At 46.4% G+C, this 25,907-nt stretch overlaps 3 protein-coding genes and 9 non-coding genes across 12 annotated transcripts; all 12 read left to right on the forward strand.

Annotated features, from left to right (window-relative positions):
- Positions 1 to 852: 852 nt before the first annotated feature.
- On the forward strand, positions 853 to 7,960 carry LOC121643493. The gene is made up of 10 exons (XM_041990939.1): positions 853 to 992; positions 1,079 to 1,183; positions 1,292 to 2,128; positions 5,038 to 5,187; positions 5,529 to 5,627; positions 5,713 to 6,018; positions 6,129 to 6,604; positions 6,710 to 7,037; positions 7,440 to 7,898; positions 7,943 to 7,960. The coding sequence occupies exons 2-10, from the start codon at positions 1,106 to 1,108 to the stop codon at positions 7,958 to 7,960; spliced, it is 2,751 nt and encodes a 916-aa protein (XP_041846873.1). The 5' UTR covers positions 853 to 992; positions 1,079 to 1,105.
- trnan-guu lies at positions 3,205 to 3,275 on the forward strand. The gene has a single exon. It is a non-coding gene; the product is annotated as a tRNA-Asn (tRNA).
- Positions 7,961 to 9,038: 1,078 nt separating the features above from the next.
- Positions 9,039 to 10,582, forward strand: LOC121642725. The gene is made up of 3 exons (XM_041989591.1): positions 9,039 to 9,176; positions 9,263 to 9,367; positions 9,476 to 10,582. Exons 2-3 carry the CDS (start codon positions 9,290 to 9,292, stop codon positions 10,457 to 10,459), a joined length of 1,062 nt encoding a protein of 353 aa, XP_041845525.1. The 5' UTR covers positions 9,039 to 9,176; positions 9,263 to 9,289; the 3' UTR covers positions 10,460 to 10,582.
- An 803-nt stretch (positions 10,583 to 11,385) lies between these two features.
- On the forward strand, positions 11,386 to 11,456 carry trnan-guu. Its single transcript has one exon. It is a non-coding gene; the product is annotated as a tRNA-Asn (tRNA).
- A 955-nt stretch (positions 11,457 to 12,411) lies between these two features.
- On the forward strand, positions 12,412 to 12,485 carry trnan-guu. The gene has a single exon. It is a non-coding gene; the product is annotated as a tRNA-Asn (tRNA).
- A 955-nt stretch (positions 12,486 to 13,440) lies between these two features.
- Positions 13,441 to 13,514, forward strand: trnan-guu. Its single transcript has one exon. It is a non-coding gene; the product is annotated as a tRNA-Asn (tRNA).
- A 955-nt stretch (positions 13,515 to 14,469) lies between these two features.
- trnan-guu lies at positions 14,470 to 14,543 on the forward strand. The gene has a single exon. It is a non-coding gene; the product is annotated as a tRNA-Asn (tRNA).
- A 955-nt stretch (positions 14,544 to 15,498) lies between these two features.
- trnan-guu lies at positions 15,499 to 15,572 on the forward strand. The gene has a single exon. It is a non-coding gene; the product is annotated as a tRNA-Asn (tRNA).
- Positions 15,573 to 17,336: 1,764 nt separating this feature from the next.
- On the forward strand, positions 17,337 to 19,817 carry LOC121643495. Its single transcript, XM_041990940.1, has 8 exons — positions 17,337 to 17,486; positions 17,654 to 17,737; positions 17,828 to 17,926; positions 18,012 to 18,107; positions 18,154 to 18,315; positions 18,426 to 18,901; positions 19,008 to 19,335; positions 19,737 to 19,817. The coding sequence occupies exons 1-8, from the start codon at positions 17,337 to 17,339 to the stop codon at positions 19,815 to 19,817; spliced, it is 1,476 nt and encodes a 491-aa protein (XP_041846874.1).
- Positions 19,818 to 23,695: 3,878 nt separating this feature from the next.
- On the forward strand, positions 23,696 to 23,766 carry trnan-guu. Its single transcript has one exon. It is a non-coding gene; the product is annotated as a tRNA-Asn (tRNA).
- Positions 23,767 to 24,722: 956 nt separating this feature from the next.
- Positions 24,723 to 24,796, forward strand: trnan-guu. Its single transcript has one exon. It is a non-coding gene; the product is annotated as a tRNA-Asn (tRNA).
- Positions 24,797 to 25,752: 956 nt separating this feature from the next.
- Positions 25,753 to 25,826, forward strand: trnan-guu. Its single transcript has one exon. It is a non-coding gene; the product is annotated as a tRNA-Asn (tRNA).
- The last annotated feature ends 81 nt before the right edge of the window (positions 25,827 to 25,907 follow it).

Raw genomic sequence — 25,907 nt, forward strand, 5'->3', positions numbered from 1 at the left:
GCACCACCACCACCAAGGGAGGTATCGTGCTCAGGAAGTACCGCTGTGCCAGAGGGTCCACTTCCCTAGAGTCTTTCCATTGCCATCTGAACAGGTTCATTCCAGGTTAGTGGATTTTATGTGTGTCACTGTACTGAAAGAAACTATAATTCAGAATGGAACAACTGACACAAACATGCCTTGGCATGAATATGTTTTCCCAGGAACAAGTGCAAATGCACTTAATTTCCAGCTGTACCTCTTGGAAGGCCTGAACAGGTGGAACCAGGACCGGGGACGTGCAGCAGTAACCAACAGGTCCTCTTCTCTCCTGACATACGCTGGGCATGTAGCTCAGTGCGCAAACACCCTCAGCTCAAAGGTGTTGAGTAGAGCGTATCTGCCAGCCTTTAGGCCACCGGCTAAATACACTGGTATGATTATTTTATATCAAGTTGTCTGTAACTAAAGCTAATCACACGCTCACAACACCGAACAAGTTGTCTTTATTTGTTAATGATGTGAGAACTAATAACATGCTGTGTGTCTGTCGGATATTTTTCACAGGAGAGCTCATCGGGGTTGATTACATGCTGAGCCAGACTGGACAGCCCCTCAACGTGTCCCCCGACTCAGAGGAGACAGACAACATGCTTGAGGAGGTGGGCGAGGGGGAGCAAGAAGAAGACGAGGGTTTTGAGGAAGACCAAGACCTGGAGTTCATCACCGAATCTCTCCTCGACAACCTGAAATTTTCAACCACCTGCCAGCCTGCTGCCCCCTCCACTCCTGCTTCTCTCTTTAACGCTCCCACTTTGGACCCTGCCTCCACCTCCTCCTCCTCCTCAGTGGCTGCTCCCACTTTGGACCCTGCCTCCACCTCCTCCTCCTCAGTGGCTGCTCCCACTTTGGACCCTGCCTCCACCTCCTCCTCCTCCTCATTGACTGGTACCTCCCAGGCTGCTGCCCCACTGGGTCCGCTGGATGTCTCCTCATCTTCCAGTGATCCTGGGGTAAATAAAGCCCACAAATGTTTCATTAAATGAATCCACTCTGCCTGCTCACAGTCAGACCTCATTGTTTTTGTTTGGTTTTTCAGGCTGTTGATGAGTCCAGTGTTCCAGGGATGGACAGGGTCGACAGCCTGGCAGAGTATCTGGTTGAACTGAGGAACCAGCCCTCTCTTGCCCTCAACAACCAGCAGGTTAGTAGCATTTATTATTTTGCTTGTATGAAACATGAAATTAATGGAAAAATACTTTCCTGTGCCATGCAGCATTTTAATTATCATCTGATCTGTCGCTCTGTTTAGGTGAGCAACATTGTTGCTCTGTGGCAAAACCTGCTGGAGTTTGACAAGCAGAGGGTGGTGTTTGCTGCCAGACACCAGAGCAGGCTGGATACGGGGAGGTTCAGGTCACCCAAGAAGAAGCAGGAGTTCACGCCGGGAGTAGACAGCCTCAAAAGGCACGCCCTCACCACCACTGCCCCTCTTGCCCAGTGGCCAGATTGCTGCCGCCTGATTGAGTCCATCTTTGTCCGGCTCTGTGACATCCACCGTAGTCCCAAGAAGAGGGGGACAATCACAGTGTCCAGATGGGACCTCATCTTGGAGGACTACAGACAGATCAGGCGGCGCATTCTGGGTAACGGGACAGTGATGCAGCAGACCGCCCTGCAGCTGGTGGATGTCAGTCACACAACCCTTGTGCAGTGGCACAATAAAAGGGTGAAGAGACAGGACACTGCAGTGATGTTGCAGGGGCTCACCCTGCCCAGTCGCTTGTCTGCAGCAGCCAACCCTCTTCCTGCTGCAAACGTGCAGCCTTTATTTGCAGCCCCCCAGCCTGGCCCCTCTTACCAGTACCAGTTCCCCAGCAGCACTGTGGGCCAGGCAAAGATGAAAAAAATGAAAACCTCACCAGCATCTGAGCCATCGGCCAAAGCGAGGCCTCCTCACCAGCGGCAGCTTTTTGCTGCACCACCTCCTCCCCCTAGCCCTCAACTGGTGATGCTGCCTCATCCAGCCTCACAGATGCTGCCTGTGTTCCTGGCTGCTCCACAGGTCTTGGGTGTCAACTTGCCATTTGCTGGGGTTGCTGCCCCTGCTCTTGCTCCTGCTCCTGCTACCGTCCGCCGCAAACGAAACGTATTGCATAATACATGCAATAAATGTGGACAGTTTAGGACAATTGAAACTGGGCACAGCCAATACAAAGGCATTGTGTACTGCCCCTCTGTAGAGACTGTTCCCAAAGAGCAGTGGTTGGAGGATATTAAAAGAAAAAAACAATAACTGTCCTCCCTTGATCCTCCTTTTTAAAGGGACAGAGGTAATTTTGTACATAGTTGTAATTATTTTGTGTATAACAGTTTTTGTAATATAAAAGTTTGGTTGTTACAAAGTGGTCACATCACCCTGTTTTGTTTTTTTGGTGGTTGTTGTTGATGTTGATGTTGTTGTCGTCGTTGTTGTTGTTGTTTGTTTTTTAATAAAATCCACACATGTTTGGAAACAGTGTAATGATGTGAGAATTTTATTTTATAATAATTATAAATAGTAATAATTTAGCATGGTTTATATTTATTCAAATAAAATAAATATATAATAATATAATAAATAATAATAGAAATATAATGAGAAATTATAAATATATAGCAAACAACATATATACATATATATGTATATATATACATGCATATTATTTAATTTATTATTTAATATTTCATAATTAATGGGCTACATAAGTGATTGATCAGTTGTAATGATCAAAATCAGCTTGATTAGCTTGCATGAAAGATAAGTCTTCCATGTGAACATACATATCAAGCTTGTAAGGTATTTAGTGGGTTTAGTTACATTTAAAAAATTAAATACATGCAATGATATGCAAAAACATGACAGCTACAATAAAAATATGCACACAATCACACAGGTGTACATAAAGACTTAGAAAAGAATAGAAAAGGAAATGAGAAATTTACCCCATTTTCAATTCTTTCGCTCTATTCTTCGTCTAAAAGTTCCTAATATTTACAACTATTGTCTAAAACCGAAAGAAAATAGAATGGAAGGTTTTGGCCAGCGCAGGAATCGAACCCGCGATCGCTAGATTGTCGCCATTTTTTTCTCGCTTTTTCTTTTTTTCTCCGGCTTTCTCTCCCCCCCCCTTCTTCCCCCTCCTTTCCAATTTCTCCCCCTCGTAGACAGACTATCCTTCCCCAGCTTTGGCGCAACTGGTTAGCGCGTTCGGCTGTTAACCGAAAGGATGGTGGTTCGAGCCCACCCAGGGACGTTCTGCTTCTTGCTTATCACCCACTCAGGTCCCGAATTTCAAAATGCTGTGTCATTGAGCCCTTGTTCAGGAAAACGCTGTTCGATCGTAATCAATACGTCTTCCTGTGTGTTGGAGCCACAAGCAACTGTCTAGCTCCTTGTCCACAATGCACGAATGAACCACAAGCCTTTTCTGTGCTCAATATGACACCAAAACACTAAATGTGTGTAAGTCGTACAATACCACTACTGTGCATGGGCACATTTTCATTGTACTATCAAAGTTTTGAAAAGTGTCAGATCGGAAGTTATTGATGTCTTTCTGGTTCCACATGCCAGTTGAAAACTACTGACCTGTCAGATCTGACGTCAAGTAATAAATCCCAAGTTAACACAATGTTTCAGTCTGCCTGCAAGTATGGGTCTTTTGACAGTTCTCTTTGGATCTGGACTCGATTACTACACTGAAGCCTGAACCAAATTTGATCCTAGATTTCTCTCAAATGAAGGAGTGGGCAAAACACATACACAATAATAATCGTCATGTTTCAACCATTCATTTGGGTCAGGAGCACAGGTGCCACGGAGACAATAAAGGGTGCAGTTTATCACTTTCTCGGGGTACTCCACCTTACATATCCCCAGCAGCGATCCACATTTGTGGTAAGTAGCACTTTCAAAACTGTTAGGGTTCAAAGCTGATCCAAAGTGGCCACTCTGTGAGTCAGTAGGCTAATGTGAGCCAAGTTGCAAGGTTGTCCTTAGCTGTGTGGTGAAAGATGTTTGGACTTTAGTGCAACTGGCCATTGAATATGGTCACACAGCGCCTTTTAATTTAACTAAAGATGCTTCCTGCTCAACATAGGTGTGTTACAGCTTACAAAACTATTACCGGATCCAGGACACACAGGCACGAGGCGATGGTGGGCGATCCAGGTGGACCACATGCCCGCAGGCTACAGTGTCGTCGGACAGTCTCTGTGGCGCTACTTGGGTCAGGAGAGTCTCCTTTTCTCCTCCAATCCGCAGTCTCTCTCTGTCCAATTGGTAATGGACATTGCCAAATCAGCTGCCTCCCTGTCCAATATGCTATTGGACCTTAGACCAATCAACGTAAGGCATGGGCGGAGCCAACCGCTCGGCGCTTCTGTCGGACGAGCCACTTCGGATTTTTCCGTAATCTCAACGGTCGGAAAAAAACAGGGTGAGTATCTGTAATTTTTAAATTTATTTTAATGACCTGGTTAGTTTATCCGTGTGTCCTCTGTCAGAAAAAGATGTTCTGTCCTTTATTTTATGTTGTCTAAATATGTGAACTTTCGTTAGCTTAGCGAACCGAGAACACCGGTATGCTCGTTACTTTAGCTTTGTGTTTCTTTTCTGCAAGAAAATCACTTTGTTTAAAATAAGTCGAGTTAATTTCATGAGAGCGCGGGAGCTTTGCAAGATACTGTATATGGAGTTAATAATAAAAGAAAATAAAAAAAAGAAAAAGCGTATCGTTGTGTGAAAACCCTGCAGCTAGCTGATGAGTCGAACAGGAGCAACAGGTAACTAAAAAAATGTAAAGAACAGTGAGATAAACCTGCTTACAATTAAAGAACAGTCTAAAAAAAATTAAAACGTATTTTAATTATAAAATTTGACTTGGACTTTTTGCGCCTTAATAAAGTTAAGGAATCCATTCCAAATTTACAGTAAGTGAATGATCTAATTAGTTTCACTGTACTCCTGTTACACTTTGATGAACACACAGTGTTTAAAGTCAAGCCTATCTTTAGATGACAACCAAGACCAAAAGCCACAAGGCCATGGGAGATGGGGAGTGGATGTCAAGGCTGAGGGCCTTTGCCAGCACTGGAGTTTGGCCCCCAGGAGCCGGCAACAGGCCAGCGCCAAGGCAACGGAAGTGGCATGACCTCTACCAAAAGGTACAGTGACTGGCCTTTACTGTTTTTGCTTGCCTTTACTGTTTTTGTGCATTAGTATGTAGATCTGTTGAAGAAAAATGTGCACTGTGATGATGCATAGGATGTACATTTCACAAAGAACTGCAATCACTACACAGCAGGCTTAATAACATTGCTTTTGTTTTTAGATTGAGAAATGCCCCATGCAGGCCAAAGGGCAGTCTGGCTTGTTTGGTCAGGACAGGACCTGCAGTTGTGGGTTCCATGCCAAGGTGATCAGTTTTAACAATATTATCTTCTTTCAAATCTTACATCACATGTCTGTTGCTGTGCTTTTGACACCCCATGCCCCACTTTTGCAGCCTGCCACCCAGTCATCTCCTCCCTCCACATCATCTGCAGCTTCAGCCTCTGCTCCTGAGGCCCGGACATATTTGCGTCCCCCTCTAAGTCTGTCCATGGTGAGTATTGCCTTAGCTATACATGCTGTATATAATTCCCACACTGCTTGCTTTAACATCAGTTTTCATTTGTGTCGTCTTACAGTTCACAAAATCCCACTATGGTGGCTCATTGTCATCTGCAGTGCAGCCAAATTTGGTGAAAAGAAGGACCCCCAGTCCTTCACCTGTGAGCACCCCCAGTCCTTCACCTGTGAGGACCTCCAGCCCTTCACTGTCTTCTCTGAGGACCCCCAGCGCTTCTGTGTCGTCTGTGAGGGCCCCCAGCCCTTCACTGTCTTCTCTGAGGGCCCCCAGCCCTTCTGTGTCATCTGTGAGGACACCCAGCCCTGCACCATCCCAGGGGAAGTTCCCAGTTTGGGAACAAAACCCTGTACAAGCTGACGCATCTGTAAGTCAGGAATCAAAGCTCAGTTGTCCAACTCTGTTTGTATGACATCTATTACAAGGTTATTCTGCATATAATAATAGGACTTTTGTTGGTTGTCATCTTGCACTCAGGGCGAACCGGGAGGACGTGCGTCATCCCATGCGGGATCCTCAGCTTCATTCTGGCTGCCGGGTGAGCTGAGCAAAACCATTCCTCTGCAGGACCAGAGGTGGATTGCCAACACCCTCTTTCACTCTGGGAAACTGCGGCCAGATTTGAAGCTGTGGTATGAGCCCCCTGTCCCAGCGCTCATTTACCATCAAACACCGACCCCAGAGCCTTTCTTCACCCATCGCCTGATGGTGTGGATGCCCTACCACCTGTGGAAGGTGAAGATCGCCTGCCCTACATGTGGAAAGCAGTTGACAGGCGCTGGGGTCCACAAAAGGGCACGGAAGGTCCTGGACATCGACCGGTACTACCTGCTGGTGACAGAGACACTCAGGTGCACTGTGTGTGTACAGAACCATTTGTCCACCAGTCAGACTGTCCGGGACCAGCTGGACCTCCCTCACCAGCAAATGTTCAGATTAATCCTGACCCGCAAGTGAGTGAAGCCGATTTGAATAAAGAATTTTTTCAGTTATTCATACAACTTAAAAACTGTCCCATCATAAACATGTTACTAATCATTCACAATGCTTCAACACAGGTACGCCTGTGACATCCGTGTCATCAGGCTGCTTCGGGACAGGACCCTGGGCAACAGTCCAGCGCGGCTGGTGAAGCAGCTAAGGGAGAACCATGGGGAGGAGTGGCTCGACAGGCTGGTACACTATCTGGGGGAGTGTGCTGAGTTTGTGGATAAGCCAAGCCTCTTCCCGGTTGTCTGCCGGGAGCCCCCGGAGCCGATGGACATCCCCACCAGTCGCTGGCTGTTGGTCGTTTATGGACGGGACATCCTCTCAAGGTTGGACCACATAAAGGCCAGAATCACCTCCACGTTTGGGTCCATCCTTAAGCTGGACTCCACCAAAAAGGTAATAAATGATCTATAAGTGTGGGGAGCTGTGTGCAGTTTGCACCCCAAGTTGCCACTGGTTGCTATTTCAGTAACAAAGACAGATTATGCTATGTGATAGAATGTGTGAATATGTATAGTTTTGATTATCATTGAGTGTGTAACAGGACTACTTTGTATGTCTGCTACATATGCTACATTTGTATGTCTGCTTATAATTAAAATTGTTCTAAGTTTTATTTGTCGGATCTCAGGAAGAATAGCTGCAGTTTTGCTGCAGCTATTGGGGGATCCAATTAAAACAATAAACAATCAACAATGCTTAAATAAGTTGTAACAGTTTCTGTGCTACTGCCAGATATTTTGTGTAAAAACATTTTGTGTAAAGAGTTTTTCTATCTCGATTGTTGTCACATCACAGATCACAAAGAAGCTGGCTGGCACCGGCAGGGGCACAGCTCTCTGGCTAACCTCCGTCAGCAACGAGGTTGGCCAGATCCTGAACAGTGTCTTGACTGTGCAAGAGGGGTCGGGACTAAACAGGATGGCGTCCGGCCTGATGGAGCGGTACCGCCAGGCATCTGTGTCACCCCCAGTTCTTATGTATGTGGACTGTGGATGCTGTGTGGAAGAGGGGGCCAGCAAGCTGCAAGTGAGGTTTGGGGAGTGGCCAGACCTCCACATTCGTCTGGATATCTGGCACTTTATGAGGAGGCTGGCTGTGGGCTGCACCACCGATGCCCATCCCCTCTACCCTACCTTCATGGGCTGCCTCTCCGCCTGCATCTTTGAGTGGGATGCTGGGGATCTTGCTCTTTTGAGGCAGGCGAAGAGAGAACAGCTCAGACTGGAGGGTGTGCCTGGCATCACTGATCTCCTGGTGGACAGGAGAATCAGTAAAAAAGAGCTCAGCCAACACTGCAGACGGAGGACACGGGGTGAGGAAGCCACCATCAGCCTGATTGACCGGCTGCTGCAGGAACTGGGAGGGGCGAAAGGAAGGGACCTGATGGGTGTGCCTCTGCTGGACATGGTGCGGATGGAGCACATCTGGAGAGTGCAGAAACGCCATGTCAGGTGCATCCAGGACATCCCAGGTGTGCAGCTGTACACTGAAACAGGCACCACCACCACCAAGGGAGGTATCGTGCTCAGGAAGTACCGCTGTGCCAGAGGGTCCACTTCCCTAGAGTCTTTCCATTGCCATCTGAACAGGTTCATTCCAGGTTAGTGGATTTTATGTGTGTCACTGTACTGAAAGAAACTATAATTCAGAATGGAACAACTGACACAAACATGCCTTGGCATGAATATGTTTTCCCAGGAACAAGTGCAAATGCACTTAATTTCCAGCTGTACCTCTTGGAAGGCCTGAACAGGTGGAACCAGGACCGGGGAAGTGCAGCAGTAACCAACAGGTCCTCTTCTCTCCTGACATACGCTGGGCATGTAGCTCAGTGCGCAAACACCCTCAGCTCAAAGGTGTTGAGTAGAGCGTATCTGCCAGCCTTTAGGCCACCGGCTAAATACACTGGTATGATTATTTTATATCAAGTTGTCTGTAACTAAAGCTAATCACACGCTCACAACACCGAACAAGTTGTCTTTATTTGTTAATGATGTGAGAACTAATAACATGCTGTGTGTCTGTCGGATATTTTTCACAGGAGAGCTCATCGGGGTTGATTACATGCTGAGCCAGACTGGACAGCCCCTCAACGTGTCCCCCGACTCAGAGGAGACAGACAACATGCTTGAGGAGGTGGGCGAGGGGGAGCAAGAAGAAGACGAGGGTTTTGAGGAAGACCAAGACCTGGAGTTCATCACCGAATCTCTCCTCGACAACCTGAAATTTTCAACCACCTGCCAGCCTGCTGCCCCCTCCACTCCTGCTTCTCTCTTTAACGCTCCCACTTTGGACCCTGCCTCCACCTCCTCCTCCTCCTCAGTGGCTGCTCCCACTTTGGACCCTGCCTCCACCTCCTCCTCCTCAGTGGCTGCTCCCACTTTGGACCCTGCCTCCACCTCCTCCTCCTCAGTGGCTGCTCCCACTTTGGACCCTGCCTCCACCTCCTCCTCCTCCTCATTGACTGGTACCTCCCAGGCTGCTGCCCCACTGCCCCCGCTGGATGTCTCCTCATCTTCCAGTGATCCTGGGGTAAATAAAGCCCACAAATGTTTCATTAAATGAATCCACTCTGCCTGCTCACAGTCAGACCTCATTGTTTTTGTTTGGTTTTTCAGGCTGTTGATGAGTCCAGTGTTCCAGGGATGGACAGGGTCGACAGCCTGGCAGAGTATCTGGTTGAACTGAGGAACCAGCCCTCTCTTGCCCTCAACAACCAGCAGGTTAGTAGCATTTATTATTTTGCTTGTATGAAACATGAAATTAATGGAAAAATACTTTCCTGTGCCATGCAGCATTTTAATTATCATCTGATCTGTCGCTCTGTTTAGGTGAGCAACATTGTTGCTCTGTGGCAAAACCTGCTGGAGTTTGACAAGCAGAGGGTGGTGTTTGCTGCCAGACACCAGAGCAGGCTGGATACGGGGAGGTTCAGGTCACCCAAGAAGAAGCAGGAGTTCACGCCGGGAGTAGACAGCCTCAAAAGGCACGCCCTCACCACCACTGCCCCTCTTGCCCAGTGGCCAGATTGCTGCCGCCTGATTGAGTCCATCTTTGTCCGGCTCTGTGACATCCACCGTAGTCCCAAGAAGAGGGGGACAATCACAGTGTCCAGATGGGACCTCATCTTGGAGGACTACAGACAGATCAGGCGGCGCATTCTGGGTAACGGGACAGTGATGCAGCAGACCGCCCTGCAGCTGGTGGATGTCAGTCACACCACCCTTGTGCAGTGGCACAATAAAAGGGTGAAGAGACAGGACACTGCAGTGATGTTGCAGGGGCTCACCCTGCCCAGTCGCTTGTCTGCAGCAGCCAACCCTCTTCCTGCTGCAAACGTGCAGCCTTTATTTGCAGCCCCCCAGCCTGGCCCCTCTTACCAGTACCAGTTCCCCAGCAGCACTGTGGGCCAGGCAAAGATGAAAAAAATGAAAACCTCACCAGCATCTGAGCCATCGGCCAAAGCGAGGCCTCCTCACCAGCGGCAGCTTTTTGCTGCACCACCTCCTCCCCCTAGCCCTCAACTGGTGATGCTGCCTCATCCAGCCTCACAGATGCTGCCTGTGTTCCTGGCTGCTCCACAGGTCTTGGGTGTCAACTTGCCATTTGCTGGGGTTGCTGCCCCTGCTCTTGCTCCTGCTCCTGCTACCGTCCGCCGCAAACGAAACGTATTGCATAATACATGCAATAAATGTGGACAGTTTAGGACAATTGAAACTGGGCACAGCCAATACAAAGGCATTGTGTACTGCCCCTCTGTAGAGACTGTTCCCAAAGAGCAGTGGTTGGAGGATATTAAAAGAAAAAAACAATAACTGTCCTCCCTTGATCCTCCTTTTTAAAGGGACAGAGGTAATTTTGTACATAGTTGTAATTATTTTGTGTATAACAGTTTTTGTAATATAAAAGTTTGGTTGTTACAAAGTGGTCACATCACCCTGTTTTGTTTTTTTGGTGGTTGTTGTTGATGTTGATGTTGTTGTCGTCGTTGTTGTTGTTGTTTGTTTTTTAATAAATCCACACATGTTTGGAAACAGTGTAATGATGTGAGAATTTTATTTTATAATAATTATAAATAGTAATAATTTAGCATGGTTTATATTTATTCAAATAAAATAAATATATAATAATATAATAAATAATAATAGAAATATAATGAGAAATTATAAATATATAGCAAACAACATATATACATATATATATATATATACATACATATTATTTAATTTATTATTTAATATTTCATAATTAATGGGCTACATAAGTGATTGATCAGTTGTAATGATCAAAATCAGCTTGATTAGCTTGCATGAAAGATAAGTCTTCCATGTGAACATACATATCAAGCTTGTAAGGTATTTAGTGGGTTTAGTTACATTTAAAAAATTAAATACATGCAATGATATGCAAAAACATGACAGCTACAATAAAAATATGCACACAATCACACAGGTGTACATAAAGACTTAGAAAAGAATAGAAAAGGAAATGAGAAATTTACCCCATTTTCAATTCTTTCGCTCTATTCTTCGTCTAAAAGTTCCTAATATTTACAACTATTGTCTAAAACCGAAAGAAAATAGAATGGAAGGTTTTGGCCAGCGCAGGAATCGAACCCGCGATCGCTAGATTGTCGCCATTTTTTTCTCGCTTTTTCTTTTTTTCTCCCGCTTTCTCTCCCCCCCCCTTCTTCCCCCTCCTTTCCAATTTCTCCCCCTCGTAGACAGACTATCCTTCCCCAGCTTTGGCGCAACTGGTTAGCGCGTTCGGCTGTTAACCGAAAGGATGGTGGTTCGAGCCCACCCAGGGACGTTCTGCTTCTTGCTTATCACCCACTCAAGGCCCGAATTTCAAAATGCCGTGTCATTGAGCCCTTGTTCAGGAAAACGCTGTTCGATCGTAATCAATACGTCTTCCTGTGTGTTGGAGCCACAAGCAACTGTCTAGCTCCTTGTCCACAATGCACGAATGAACCACAAGCCTTTCCTGTGCTCAATATGACACCAAAACACTAAATGTGTGTAAGTCGTACAATACCACTACTGTGCATGGGCACATTTTCATTGTACTATCAAAGTTTTGAAAAGTGTCAGATCGGAAGTTATTGATGTCTTTCTGGTTCCACATGCCAGTTGAAAACTACTGACCTGTCAGATTTGACGTCAAGTAATAAATCCCAAGTTAACACAATGTTTCAGTCTGCCTGCAAGTATGGGTCTTTTGACAGTTCTCTTTGGATCTGGACTCGATTACTACACTGAAGCCTGAACCAAATTTGATCCTAGATTTCTCTCAAATGAAGGAGTGGGCAAAACACATACACAATAATAATCGTCATGTTTCAACCATTCATTTGGGTCAGGAGCACAGGTGCCACGGAGACAATAAAGGGTGCAGTTTATCACTTTCTCGGGGTACTCCACCTTACATATCCCCAGCAGCGATCCACATTTGTGGTAAGTAGCACTTTCAAAACTGTTAGGGTTCAAAGCTGATCCAAAGTGGCCACTCTGTGAGTCAGTAGGCTAATGTGAGCCAAGTTGCAAGGTTGTCCTTAGCTGTGTGGTGAAAGATGTTTGGACTTTAGTGCAACTGGCCATTGAATATGGTCACACAGCGCCTTTTAATTTAACTAAAGATGCTTCCTGCTCAACATAGGTGTGTTACAGCTTACAAAACTATTACCGGATCCAGGACACACAGGCACGAGGCGATGGTGGGCGATCCAGGTGGACCACATGCCCGCAGGCTACAGTGTCGTCGGACAGTCTCTGTGGCGCAACTGGTTAGCGCGTTCGGCTGTTAACCGAAAGGATGGTGGTTCGAGCCCACCCAGGGACGTTCTGCTTCTTGCTTATCACCCACTCAGGTCCCGAATTTCAAAATGCCGTGTCATTGAGCCCTTGTTCAGGAAAACGCTGTTCGATCGTAATCAATACGTCTTCCTGTGTGTTGGAGCCACAAGCAACTGTCTAGCTCCTTGTCCACAATGCACGAATGAACCACAAGCCTTTCCTGTGCTCAATATGACACCAAAACACTAAATGTGTGTAAGTCGTACAATACCACTACTGTGCATGGGCACATTTTCATTGTACTATCAAAGTTTTGAAAAGTGTCAGATCGGAAGTTATTGATGTCTTTCTGGTTCCACATGCCAGTTGAAAACTACTGACCTGTCAGATTTGACGTCAAGTAATAAATCCCAAGTTAACACAATGTTTCAGTCTGCCTGCAAGTATGGGTCTTTTGACAGTTCTCTTTGGATCTGGACTCGATTACTACACGGAAGCCTGAACCAAATTTGATCCTAGATTTCTCTCAAATGAAGGAGTGGGCAAAACACATACACAATAATAATCGTCATGTTTCAACCATTCATTTGGGTCAGGAGCACAGGTGCCACGGAGACAATAAAGGGTGCAGTTTATCACTTTCTCGGGGTACTCCACCTTACATATCCCCAGCAGCGATCCACATTTGTGGTAAGTAGCACTTTCAAAACTGTTAGGGTTCAAAGCTGATCCAAAGTGGCCACTCTGTGAGTCAGTAGGCTAATGTGAGCCAAGTTGCAAGGTTGTCCTTAGCTGTGTGGTGAAAGATGTTTGGACTTTAGTGCAACTGGCCATTGAATATGGTCACACAGCGCCTTTTAATTTAACTAAAGATGCTTCCTGCTCAACATAGGTGTGTTACAGCTTACAAAACTATTACCGGATCCAGGACACACAGGCACGAGGCGATGGTGGGCGATCCAGGTGGACCACATGCCCGCAGGCTACAGTGTCGTCGGACAGTCTCTGTGGCGCAACTGGTTAGCGCGTTCGGCTGTTAACCGAAAGGATGGTGGTTCGAGCCCACCCAGGGACGTTCTGCTTCTTGCTTATCACCCACTCAGGTCCCGAATTTCAAAATGCCGTGTCATTGAGCCCTTGTTCAGGAAAACGCTGTTCGATCGTAATCAATACGTCTTCCTGTGTGTTGGAGCCACAAGCAACTGTCTAGCTCCTTGTCCACAATGCACGAACGAACCACAAGCCTTTCCTGTGCTCAATATGACACCAAAACACTAAATGTGTGTAAGTCGTACAATACCACTACTGTGCATGGGCACATTTTCATTGTACTATCAAAGTTTTGAAAAGTGTCAGATCAGAAGTTATTGATGTCTTTCTGGTTCCACATGCCAGTTGAAAACTACTGACCTGTCAGATTTGACGTCAAGTAATAAATCCCAAGTTAACACAATGTTTCAGTCTGCCTGCAAGTATGGGTCTTTTGACAGTTCTCTTTGGATCTGGACTCGATTACTACACTGAAGCCTGAACCAAATTTGATCCTAGATTTCTCTCAAATGAAGGAGTGGGCAAAACACATACACAATAATAATCGTCATGTTTCAACCATTCATTTGGGTCAGGAGCACAGGTGCCACGGAGACAATAAAGGGTGCAGTTTATCACTTTCTCGGGGTACTCCACCTTACATATCCCCAGCAGCGATCCACATTTGTGGTAAGTAGCACTTTCAAAACTGTTAGGGTTCAAAGCTGATCCAAAGTGGCCACTCTGTGAGTCAGTAGGCTAATGTGAGCCAAGTTGCAAGGTTGTCCTTAGCTGTGTGGTGAAAGATGTTTGGACTTTAGTGCAACTGGCCATTGAATATGGTCACACAGCGCCTTTTAATTTAACTAAAGATGCTTCCTGCTCAACATAGGTGTGTTACAGCTTACAAAACTATTACCGGATCCAGGACACACAGGCACGAGGCGATGGTGGGCGATCCAGGTGGACCACATGCCCGCAGGCTACAGTGTCGTCGGACAGTCTCTGTGGCGCAACTGGTTAGCGCGTTCGGCTGTTAACCGAAAGGATGGTGGTTCGAGCCCACCCAGGGACGTTCTGCTTCTTGCTTATCACCCACTCAGGTCCCGAATTTCAAAATGCCGTGTCATTGAGCCCTTGTTCAGGAAAACGCTGTTCGATCGTAATCAATACGTCTTCCTGTGTGTTGGAGCCACAAGCAACTGTCTAGCTCCTTGTCCACAATGCACGAATGAACCACAAGCCTTTCCTGTGCTCAATATGACACCAAAACACTAAATGTGTGTAAGTCGTACAATACCACTACTGTGCATGGGCACATTTTCATTGTACTATCAAAGTTTTGAAAAGTGTCAGATCGGAAGTTATTGATGTCTTTCTGGTTCCACATGCCAGTTGAAAACTACTGACCTGTCAGATTTGACGTCAAGTAATAAATCCCAAGTTAACACAATGTTTCAGTCTGCCTGCAAGTATGGGTCTTTTGACAGTTCTCTTTGGATCTGGACTCGATTACTACACTGAAGCCTGAACCAAATTTGATCCTAGATTTCTCTCAAATGAAGGAGTGGGCAAAACACATACACAATAATAATCGTCATGTTTCAACCATTCATTTGGGTCAGGAGCACAGGTGCCACGGAGACAATAAAGGGTGCAGTTTATCACTTTCTCGGGGTACTCCACCTTACATATCCCCAGCAGCGATCCACATTTGTGGTAAGTAGCACTTTCAAAACTGTTAGGGTTCAAAGCTGATCCAAAGTGGCCACTCTGTGAGTCAGTAGGCTAATGTGAGCCAAGTTGCAAGGTTGTCCTTAGCTGTGTGGTGAAAGATGTTTGGACTTTAGTGCAACTGGCCATTGAATATGGTCACACAGCGCCTTTTAATTTAACTAAAGATGCTTCCTGCTCAACATAGGTGTGTTACAGCTTACAAAACTATTACCGGATCCAGGACACACAGGCACGAGGCGATGGTGGGCGATCCAGGTGGACCACATGCCCGCAGGCTACAGTGTCGTCGGACAGTCTCTGTGGCGCAACTGGTTAGCGCGTTCGGCTGTTAACCGAAAGGATGGTGGTTCGAGCCCACCCAGGGACGTTCTGCTTCTTGCTTATCACCCACTCAAGTCCCGAATTTCAAAATGCCGTGTCATTGAGCCCTTGTTCAGGAAAACGCTGTTCGATTGTAATCAATACGTCTTCCTGTGTGTTGGAGCCACAAGCAACTGTCTAGTTCCATGTCCACAATGCACGAATGAACCACAAGCCTTTTCTGTGCTCAATATGACACCAAAACACTAAATGTGTGTAAGTCGTACAATACCACTACTGTGCATGGGCACATTTTCATTGTACTATCAAAGTTTTGAAAAGTGTCAGATCGGAAGTTATTGATGTCTTTCTGGTTCCACATGCCAGTTGAAAACTACTGACCTGTCAGATTTGACGTCAAGTAATAAATCCCAAGTTAACACAATGTTTCAGTCTGCCTGCAAGTATGGGTCTTTTGACAGTTCTCTTTGGATCTGGACTCAATTACTACACTGAAGCCTGAACCAAATTTGATCCTAGATTTCTCTCAAATGAAGGAGTGGGCAAAACACATACACAATAATAATCGTCATGTTTCAACCATTCATTTGGGTCAGGAGCACAGGTGCCACGGAGACAATAAAGGGTGCAGTTTATCACTTTCTCGGGGTACTCCACCTTACATATCCCCAGCAGCGATCCACATTTGTGGTAAGTAGCACTTTCAAAACTGTTAGGGTTCAAAGCTGATCCAAAGTGGCCACTCTGTGAGTCAGTAGGCTAATGTGAGCCAAGTTGCAAGGTTGTCCTTAGCTGTGTGGTGAAAGATGTTTGGACTTTAGTGCAACTGGCCATTGAATGTGGTCACACAGCGCCTTTTAATTTAACTAAAGATGCTTCCTGCTCAACATAGGTGTGTTACAGCTTACAAAACTATTACCGGATCCAGGACACACAGGCACGAGGCGATGGTGGGCGATCCAGGTGGACCACATGCCCGCAGGCTACAGTGTCGTCGGACAGTCCTCTGTGGCGCTACTTGGGTCAGGAGAGTCTCCTTTTCTCCTCCAATCCGCAGTCTCTCTCTGTCCAATTGGTAATGGACATTGCCAAATCAGCTGCCTCCCTGTCCAATATGCTATTGGACCTTAGACCAATCAACGTAAGGCATGGGCGGAGCCAACCGCTCGGCGCTTCTGTCGGACGAGCCACTTCGGATTTTTCCGTAATCTCAACGGTCGGAAAAAAACAGGGTGAGTATCTGTAATTTTTAAATTTATTTTAATGACCTGGTTAGTTTATCCGTGTGTCCTCTGTCAGAAAAAGATGTTCTGTCCTTTATTTTATGTTGTCTAAATATGTGAACTTTCGTTAGCTTAGCGAACCGAGAACACCGGTATGCTCGTTACTTTAGCTTTGTGTTTCTTTTCTGCAAGAAAATCACTTTGTTTAAAATAAGTCGAGTTAATTTCATGAGAGCGCGGGAGCTTTGCAAGATACTGTATATGGAGTTAATAATAAAAGAAAATAAAAAAAAGAAAAAGCGTATCGTTGTGTGAAAACCCTGCAGCTAGCTGATGAGTCGAACAGGAGCAACAGGTAACTAAAAAAATGTAAAGAACAGTGAGATAAACCTGCTTACAATTAAAGAACAGTCTAAAAAAAATTAAAACGTATTTTAATTATAAAATTTGACTTGGACTTTTTGCGCCTTAATAAAGTTAAGGAATCCATTCCAAATTTACAGTAAGTGAAATGATCTAATTAGTTTCACTGTACTCCTGTTACACTTTGATGAACACACAGTGTTTAAAGTCAAGCCTATCTTTAGATGACAACCAAGACCAAAAGCCACAAGGCCATGGGAGATGGGGAGTGGATGTCAAGGCTGAGGGCCTTTGCCAGCACTGGAGTTTGGCCCCCAGGAGCCGGCAACAGGCCAGCGCCAAGGCAACGGAAGTGGCATGACCTCTACCAAAAGGTACAGTGACTGGCCTTTACTGTTTTTTGCTTGCCTTTACTGTTTTTGTGCATTAGTATGTAGATCTGTTGAAGAAAATGTGCACTGTGATGATGCATAGGATGTACATTTCACAAAAAACTGCAATCACTACACAGCAGGCTTAATAACATTGCTTTTGTTTTTAGATTGAGAAATGCCCCATGCAGGCCAAAGGGCAGTCTGGCTTGTTTGGTCAGGCCAGGACCTGCAGTTGTGGGTTCCATGCCAAGGTGATCAGTTTTAACAATATTATCTTCTTTCAAATCTTACATCACATGTCTGTTGCTGTGCTTTTGACACCCCATGCCCCACTTTTGCAGCCTGCCACCCAGTCATCTCCTCCCTCCACATCATCTGCAGCTTCAGCCTCTGCTCCTGAGGCCCGGACATATTTGCGTCCCCCTCTAAGTCTGTCCATGGTGAGTATTGCCTTAGCTATACATGCTGTATATAATTCCCACACTGCTTGCTTTAACATCAGTTTTCATTTGTGTCGTCTTACAGTTCACAAAATCCCACTATGGTGGCTCATTGTCATCTGCAGTGCAGCCAAATTTGGTGAAAAGAAGGACCCCCAGTCCTTCACCTGTGAGCACCCCAGTCCTTCACCTGTGAGGACCTCCAGCCCTTCACTGTCTTCTCTGAGGACCCCCAGCGCTTCTGTGTCGTCTGTGAGGGCCCCCAGCCCTTCACTGTCTCTCTGAGGGCCCCCAGCCCTTCTGTGTCATCTGTGAGGACACCCAGCCCTGCACCATCCAGGGGAAGTTCCCAGTTTGGGAACAAAACCCTGTACAAGCTGACGCAATCTGTAAGTCAGGAATCAAAGCTCAGTTGTCCAACTCTGTTTGTATGACATCTATTACAAGGTTATTCTGCATATAATAATAGGACTTTTGTTGGTTGTCATCTTGCACTCAGGGCGAACCGGGAGGACGTGCGTCATCCCATGCGGGATCCTCAGCTTCATTCTGGCTGCCGGGTGAGCTGAGCAAAACCATTCCTCTGCAGGACCAGAGGTGGATTGCCAACACCCTCTTTCACTCTGGGAAACTGCGGCCAGATTTGAAGCTGTGGTATGAGCCCCCTGTCCCAGCGCTCATTTACCATCAAACACCGACCCCAGAGCCTTTCTTCACCCATCGCCTGATGGTGTGGATGCCCTACCACCTGTGGAAGGTGAAGATCGCCTGCCCTACATGTGGAAAGCAGTTGACAGGCGCTGGGGTCCACAAAAGGGCACGGAAGGTCCTGGACATCGACCGGTACTACCTGCTGGTGACAGAGACACTCAGGTGCACTGTGTGTGTACAGAACCATTTGTCCACCAGTCAGACTGTCCGGGACCAGCTGGACCTCCCTCACCAGCAAATGTTCAGATTAATCCTGACCCGCAAGTGAGTGAAGCCGATTTGAATAAAGAATTTTTTCAGTTATTCATACAACTTAAAAAACTGTCCCATCATAAACATGTTACTAATCATTCACAATGCTTCAACACAGGTACGCCTGTGACATCCGTGTCATCAGGCTGCTTCGGGACAGGACCCTGGGCAACAGTCCAGCGCGGCTGGTGAAGCAGCTAAGGGAGAACCATGGGGAGGAGTGGCTCGACAGGCTGGTACACTATCTGGGGGAGTGTGCTGAGTTTGTGGATAAGCCAAGCCTCTTCCCGGTTGTCTGCCGGGAGCCCCCGGAGCCGATGGACATCCCCACCAGTCGCTGGCTGTTGGTCGTTTATGGACGGGACATCCTCTCAAGGTTGGACCACATAAAGGCCAGAATCACCTCCACGTTTGGGTCCATCCTTAAGCTGGACTCCACCAAAAAGGTAATAAATGATCTATAAGTGTGGGGAGCTGTGTGCAGTTTGCACCCCAAGTTGCCACTGGTTGCTATTTCAGTAACAAAGACAGATTATGCTATGTGATAGAATGTGTGAATATGTATAGTTTTGATTATCATTGAGTGTGTAACAGGACTACTTTGTATGTCTGCTACATATGCTACATTTGTATGTCTGCTTATAATTAAAATTGTTCTAAGTTTTATTTGTCGGATCTCAGGAAGAATAGCTGCAGTTTTGCTGCAGCTATTGGGGGATCAATTAAAACAAAAAACAATCAACAATGCTTAAATAAGTTGTAACAGTTTCTGTGCTACTGCCAGATATTTTGTGTAAAAACATTTTGTGTAAAGAGTTTTTCTATCTCGATTGTTGTCACATCACAGATCACAAAGAAGCTGGCTGGCACCGGCAGGGGCACAGCTCTCTGGCTAACCTCCGTCAGCACGAGGTTGGCCAGATCCTGAACAGTGTCTTGACTGTGCAAGAGGGGTCGGGACTAAACAGGATGGCGTCCGGCCTGATGGAGCGGTACCGCCAGGCATCTGTGTCACCCCCAGTTCTTATGTATGTGGACTGTGGATGCTGTGTGGAAGAGGGGGGCCAGCAAGCTGCAAGTGAGGTTTGGGGAGTGGCCAGACCTCCACATTCGTCTGGATATCTGGCACTTTATGAGGAGGCTTGGCTGTGGGCTGCACCACCGATGCCCATCCCCTCTAACCCTACCTTCATGGGCTGCCTCTCCGCCTGCATCTTTGAGTGGGATGCTGGGGATCTTGCTCTTTTGAGGCAGGCGAAGAGAGAACAGCTCAGACTGGAGGGTGTGCCTGGCATCACTGATCTCCTGGTGGACAGGAGAATCAGTAAAAAAGAGCTCAGCCAACACTGCAGACGGAGGACACGGGGTGAGGAAGCCACCATCAGCCTGATTGACCGGCTGCTGCAGGAAACTGGGGAGGGGCGAAAGGAAGGGACCTGATGGGTGTGCCCTCTGCTGGACATGGTGCGGATGGAGCACAATCTGGAGAGTGCAGAAACGCCATGTCAGGTGCATCCAGGACATCCCAGGTGTGCAGCTGTACACTGAAACAGGCACCACCACCACCAATGGAGGTATCGTGCTCAGGAAGTACCGCTGTGCCAGAGGGTCCACTTCCCTAGAGTCTTTCCATTGCCATCTGAACAGGTTCATTCCAGGTTAGTGGATTTTATGTGTGTCACTGTACTGAAAGAAACTATAATTCAGAATGGAACAACTGACACAAACATGCCTTGGCATGAATATGTTTTCCCAGGAACAAGTGCAAATTGCACTTAATTTCCAAGCTGTACCTCTTGGAAGGCCTGAACAGGGTGGAACCAGGACCGGGGAAGTGCAGCAGTAACCAACAGGTCCTCTTCTCTCCTGACATACGCTGGGCAATGTAGCTCAGTGCGCAACACCCTCAGCTCAAAGGTGTTGAGTAGAGCGTATCTGCCAGCCTTTAGGCCACCGGCTAAATACACTGGTATGATTATTTATATCAAGTTGTCTGTAACTAAAGCTAATCACACGCTCACAACACCGAACAAGTTGTCCTTTATTTGTTAATGATGTGAGAACTAATAACATGCTGGGTGTCTGTCGGATATTTTTCACAGGAGAGCTCATCGGGGTTGATTACATGCTGAGCCAGACTGGACAGCCCCTCAAACGTGTCCCCCGACTCAGAGAGACAGACAAACATGCTTGAGGAGGTGGGCGAGGGGGAGCAAGAAGAAGACGAGGGTTTTTGAGGAAGACCAAGACCTGGAGTTCATCACCGAATCTCTCCTCGACAACCTGAATTTTCAACCACCTGCCAGCCTGCTGCCCCCCTCCACTCCTGCTTCTCTCTTTAACGCTCCCACTTTGGACCCTGCCTCCACCTCCTCCTCCTCCTCAGTGGCTGCTCCCACTTTGGCCCTGCCCTCCACCTCCTCCTCCTCAGTGGCTGCTCCCACTTTGGACCCTGCCTCCACCTCCTCCTCCTCAGTGCTGCTCCCACTTTGGACCCTGCCTCCACCTCCTCCTCCTCCTCATTGACTGGTACCTCCCAGGCTGCTGGCCCAACTGGGTCCGCTGGATGTCTCCTCATCTTCCAGTGATCCTGGGTAAATAAGCCCACAAATAGTTTCATTAAATGAATCCACTCTGCCTGCTCACAGTCAGACCTCATTGTTTTTGTTTGGTTTTTCAGGCTGTTGATGAGTCCCATTGTTCCAGGGATGGACAGGGTCGACAGCCTGGCAGGTATCTGGTTGAACTGAGGAACCAGCCCTCTCTTGCCCTCACAACCAGCAGGTTAGTAGCATTTATTATTTTGCTTGTATGAAATATGAAATTAATGGAAAAATACTTTCCTGTGCCATGCAGCATTTTAATTATCATCTGATCTGTCGCTCTGTTTAGGTGAGCAACATTGTTGCTCTGTGGCAAAACCTGCTGGAGTTTGACAAGCAGAGGGTGGTGTTTGCTGCCAGACACCAGAGCAGGCTGGATACGGGGAGGTTCAGGTCACCCAAGAAGAAGCAGGAGTTCACGCCGGGAGTAGACAGCCTCAAAAGGCACGCCCTCACCACCACTGCCCCTCTTGCCCAGTGGCCAGATTGCTGCCGCCTGATTGAGTCCATCTTTGTCCGGCTCTGTGACATCCACCGTAGTCCCAAGAAGAGGGGGACAATCACAGTGTCCAGATGGGACCTCATCTTGGAGGACTACAGACAGATCAGGCGGCGCATTCTGGGTAACGGGACAGTGATGCAGCAGACCGCCCTGCAGCTGGTGGATGTCAGTCACACCACCCTTGTGCAGTGGCACAATAAAAGGGTGAAGAGACAGGACACTGCAGTGATGTTGCAGGGGCTCACCCTGCCCAGTCGCTTGTCTGCAGCAGCCAACCCTCTTCCTGCTGCAAACGTGCAGCCTTTATTTGCAGCCCCCCAGCCTGGCCCCTCTTACCAGTACCAGTTCCCCAGCAGCACTGTGGGCCAGGCAAAGATGAAAAAAATGAAAACCTCACCAGCATCTGAGCCATCGGCCAAAGCGAGGCCTCCTCACCAGCGGCAGCTTTTTGCTGCACCACCTCCTCCCCCTAGCCCTCAACTGGTGATGCTGCCTCATCCAGCCTCACAGATGCTGCCTGTGTTCCTGGCTGCTCCACAGGTCTTGGGTGTCAACTTGCCATTTGCTGGGGTTGCTGCCCCTGCTCTTGCTCCTGCTCCTGCTACCGTCCGCCGCAAACGAAACGTATTGCATAATACATGCAATAAATGTGGACAGTTTAGGACAATTGAAACTGGGCACAGCCAATACAAAGGCATTGTGTACTGCCCCTCTGTAGAGACTGTTCCCAAAGAGCAGTGGTTGGAGGATATTAAAAGAAAAAAACAATAACTGTCCTCCCTTGATCCTCCTTTTTAAAGGGACAGAGGTAATTTTGTACATAGTTGTAATTATTTTGTGTATAACAGTTTTTGTAATATAAAAGTTTGGTTGTTACAAAGTGGTCACATCACCCTGTTTTGTTTTTTTTGGTGGTTGTTGTTGATGTTGATGTTGTTGTCGTCGTTGTTGTTGTTGTTTGTTTTTTAATAAAATCCACACATGTTTGGAAACAGTGTAATGATGTGAGAATTTTATTTTATAATAATTATAAATAGTAATAATTTAGCATGGTTTATATTTATTCAAATAAAATAAATATATAATAATATAATAAATAATAATAGAAATATAATGAGAAATTATAAATATATAGCAAACAACATATATACATATATATATATATATATACATGCATATTATTTAATTTATTATTTAATATTTCATAATTAATGGGCTACATAAGTGATTGATCAGTTGTAATGATCAAAATCAGCTTGATTAGCTTGCATGAAAGATAAGTCTTCCATGTGAACATACATATCAAGCTTGTAAGGTATTTAGTGGGTTTAGTTACATTTAAAAAATTAAATACATGCAATGATATGCAAAAACATGACAGCTACAATAAAAATATGCACACAATCACACAGGTGTACATAAAGACTTAGAAAAGAATAGAAAAGGAAATGAGAAATTTACCCCATTTTCAATTCTTTCGCTCTATTCTTCGTCTAAAAGTTCCTAATATTTACAACTATTGTCTAAAACCGAAAGAAAATAGAATGGAAGGTTTTGGCCAGCGCAGGAATCGAACCCGCGATCGCTAGATTGTCGCCATTTTTTTCTCGCTTTTTCTTTTTTTCTCCCGCTTTCTCTCCCCCCCCCTTCTTCCCCCTCCTTTCCAATTTCTCCCCCTCGTAGACAGACTATCCTTCCCCAGCTTTGGCGCAACTGGTTAGCGCGTTCGGCTGTTAACCGAAAGGATGGTGGTTCGAGCCCACCCAGGGACGTTCTGCTTCTTGCTTATCACACACTCAAGTCCCGAATTTCAAAATGCCGTGTCATTGAGCCCTTGTTCAGGAAAACGCTGTTCGATCGTAATCAATACGTCTTCCTGTGTGTTGGAGCCACAAGCAACTGTCTAGTTCCATGTCCACAATGCACGAATGAACCACAAGCCTTTTCTGTGCTCAATATGACACCAAAACACTAAATGTGTGTAAGTCGTACAATACCACTACTGTGCATGGGCACATTTTCATTGTACTATCAAAGTTTTGAAAAGTGTCAGATCGGAAGTTATTGATGTCTTTCTGGTTCCACATGCCAGTTGAAAACTACTGACCTGTCAGATTTGACGTCAAGTAATAAATCCCAAGTTAACACAATGTTTCAGTCTGCCTGCAAGTATGGGTCTTTTGACAGTTCTCTTTGGATCTGGACTCGATTACTACACTGAAGCCTGAACCAAATTTGATCCTAGATTTCTCTCCAAATGAAGGAGTGGGCAAAACACATACACAATAATAATCGTCATGTTTCAACCATTCATTTGGGTCAGGAGCACAGGTGCCACGGAGACAATAAAGGGTGCAGTTTATCACTTTCTCGGGGTACTCCACCTTACATATCCCCAGCAGCGATCCACATTTGTGGTAAGTAGCACTTTCAAAACTGTTAGGGTTCAAAGCTGATCCAAAGTGGCCACTCTGTGAGTCAGTAGGCTAATGTGAGCCAAGTTGCAAGGTTGTCCTTAGCTGTGTGGTGAAAGATGTTTGGACTTTAGTGCAACTGGCTATTGAATGTGGTCACACAGCGCCTTTTAATTTAACTAAAGATGCTTCCTGCTCAACATAGGTGTGTTACAGCTTACAAAACTGTTACCGGATCCAGGACACACAGGCACGAGGCGATGGTGGGCGATCCAGGTGGACCACATGCCCGCAGGCTACAGTGTCGTCGGACAGTCTCTGTGGCGCAACTGGTTAGCGCGTTCGGCTGTTAACCGAAAGGATGGTGGTTCGAGCCCACCCAGGGACGTTCTGCTTCTTGCTTATCACCCACTCAGGTCCCGAATTTCAAAATGCCGTGTCATTGAGCCCTTGTTCAGGAAAACGCTGTTCGATCGTAATCAATACGTCTTCCTGTGTGTTGGAGCCACAAGCAACTGTCTAGCTCCTTGTCCACAATGCACGAATGAACCACAAGCCTTTCCTGTGCTCAATATGACACCAAAACACTAAATGTGTGTAAGTCGTACAATACCACTACTGTGCATGGGCACATTTTCATTGTACTATCAAAGTTTTGAAAAGTGTCAGATCGGAAGTTATTGATGTCTTTCTGGTTCCACATGCCAGTTGAAAACTACTGACCTGTCAGATTTGACGTCAAGTAATAAATCCCAAGTTAACACAATGTTTCAGTCTGCCTGCAAGTATGGGTCTTTTGACAGTTCTCTTTGGATCTGGACTCGATTACTACACTGAAGCCTGAACCAAATTTGATCCTAGATTTCTCTCAAATGAAGGAGTGGGCAAAAACACATACACAATAATAATCGTCATGTTTCAACCATTCATTTGGGTCAGGAGCACAGGTGCCACGGAGACAATAAAGGGTGCAGTTTATCACTTTCTCGGGGTACTCCACCTTACATATCCCCAGCAGCGATCCACATTTGTGGTAAGTAGCACTTTCAAAACTGTTAGGGTTCAAAGCTGATCCAAAGTGGCCACTCTGTGAGTCAGTAGGCTAATGTGAGCCAAGTTGCAAGGTTGTCCTTAGCTGTGTGGTGAAAGATGTTTGGACTTTAGTGCAACTGGCCATTGAATATGGTCACACAGCGCCTTTTAATTTAACTAAAGATGCTTCCTGCTCAACATAGGTGTGTTACAGCTTACAAAACTATTACCGGATCCAGGACACACAGGCACGAGGCGATGGTGGGCGATCCAGGTGGACCACATGCCCGCAGGCTACAGTGTCGTCGGACAGTCTCTGTGGCGCAACTGGTTAGCGCGTTCGGCTGTTAACCGAAAGGATGGTGGTTCGAGCCCACCCAGGGACGTTCTGCTTCTTGCTTATCACCCACTCAAGTCCCGAATTTCAAAATGCCGTGTCATTGAGCCCTTGTTCAGGAAAACGCTGT

This window comes from Melanotaenia boesemani, chromosome 7, assembly GCF_017639745.1.
Source record: "Melanotaenia boesemani isolate fMelBoe1 chromosome 7, fMelBoe1.pri, whole genome shotgun sequence".
Taxonomy (NCBI): domain Eukaryota; kingdom Metazoa; phylum Chordata; class Actinopteri; order Atheriniformes; family Melanotaeniidae; genus Melanotaenia; species Melanotaenia boesemani.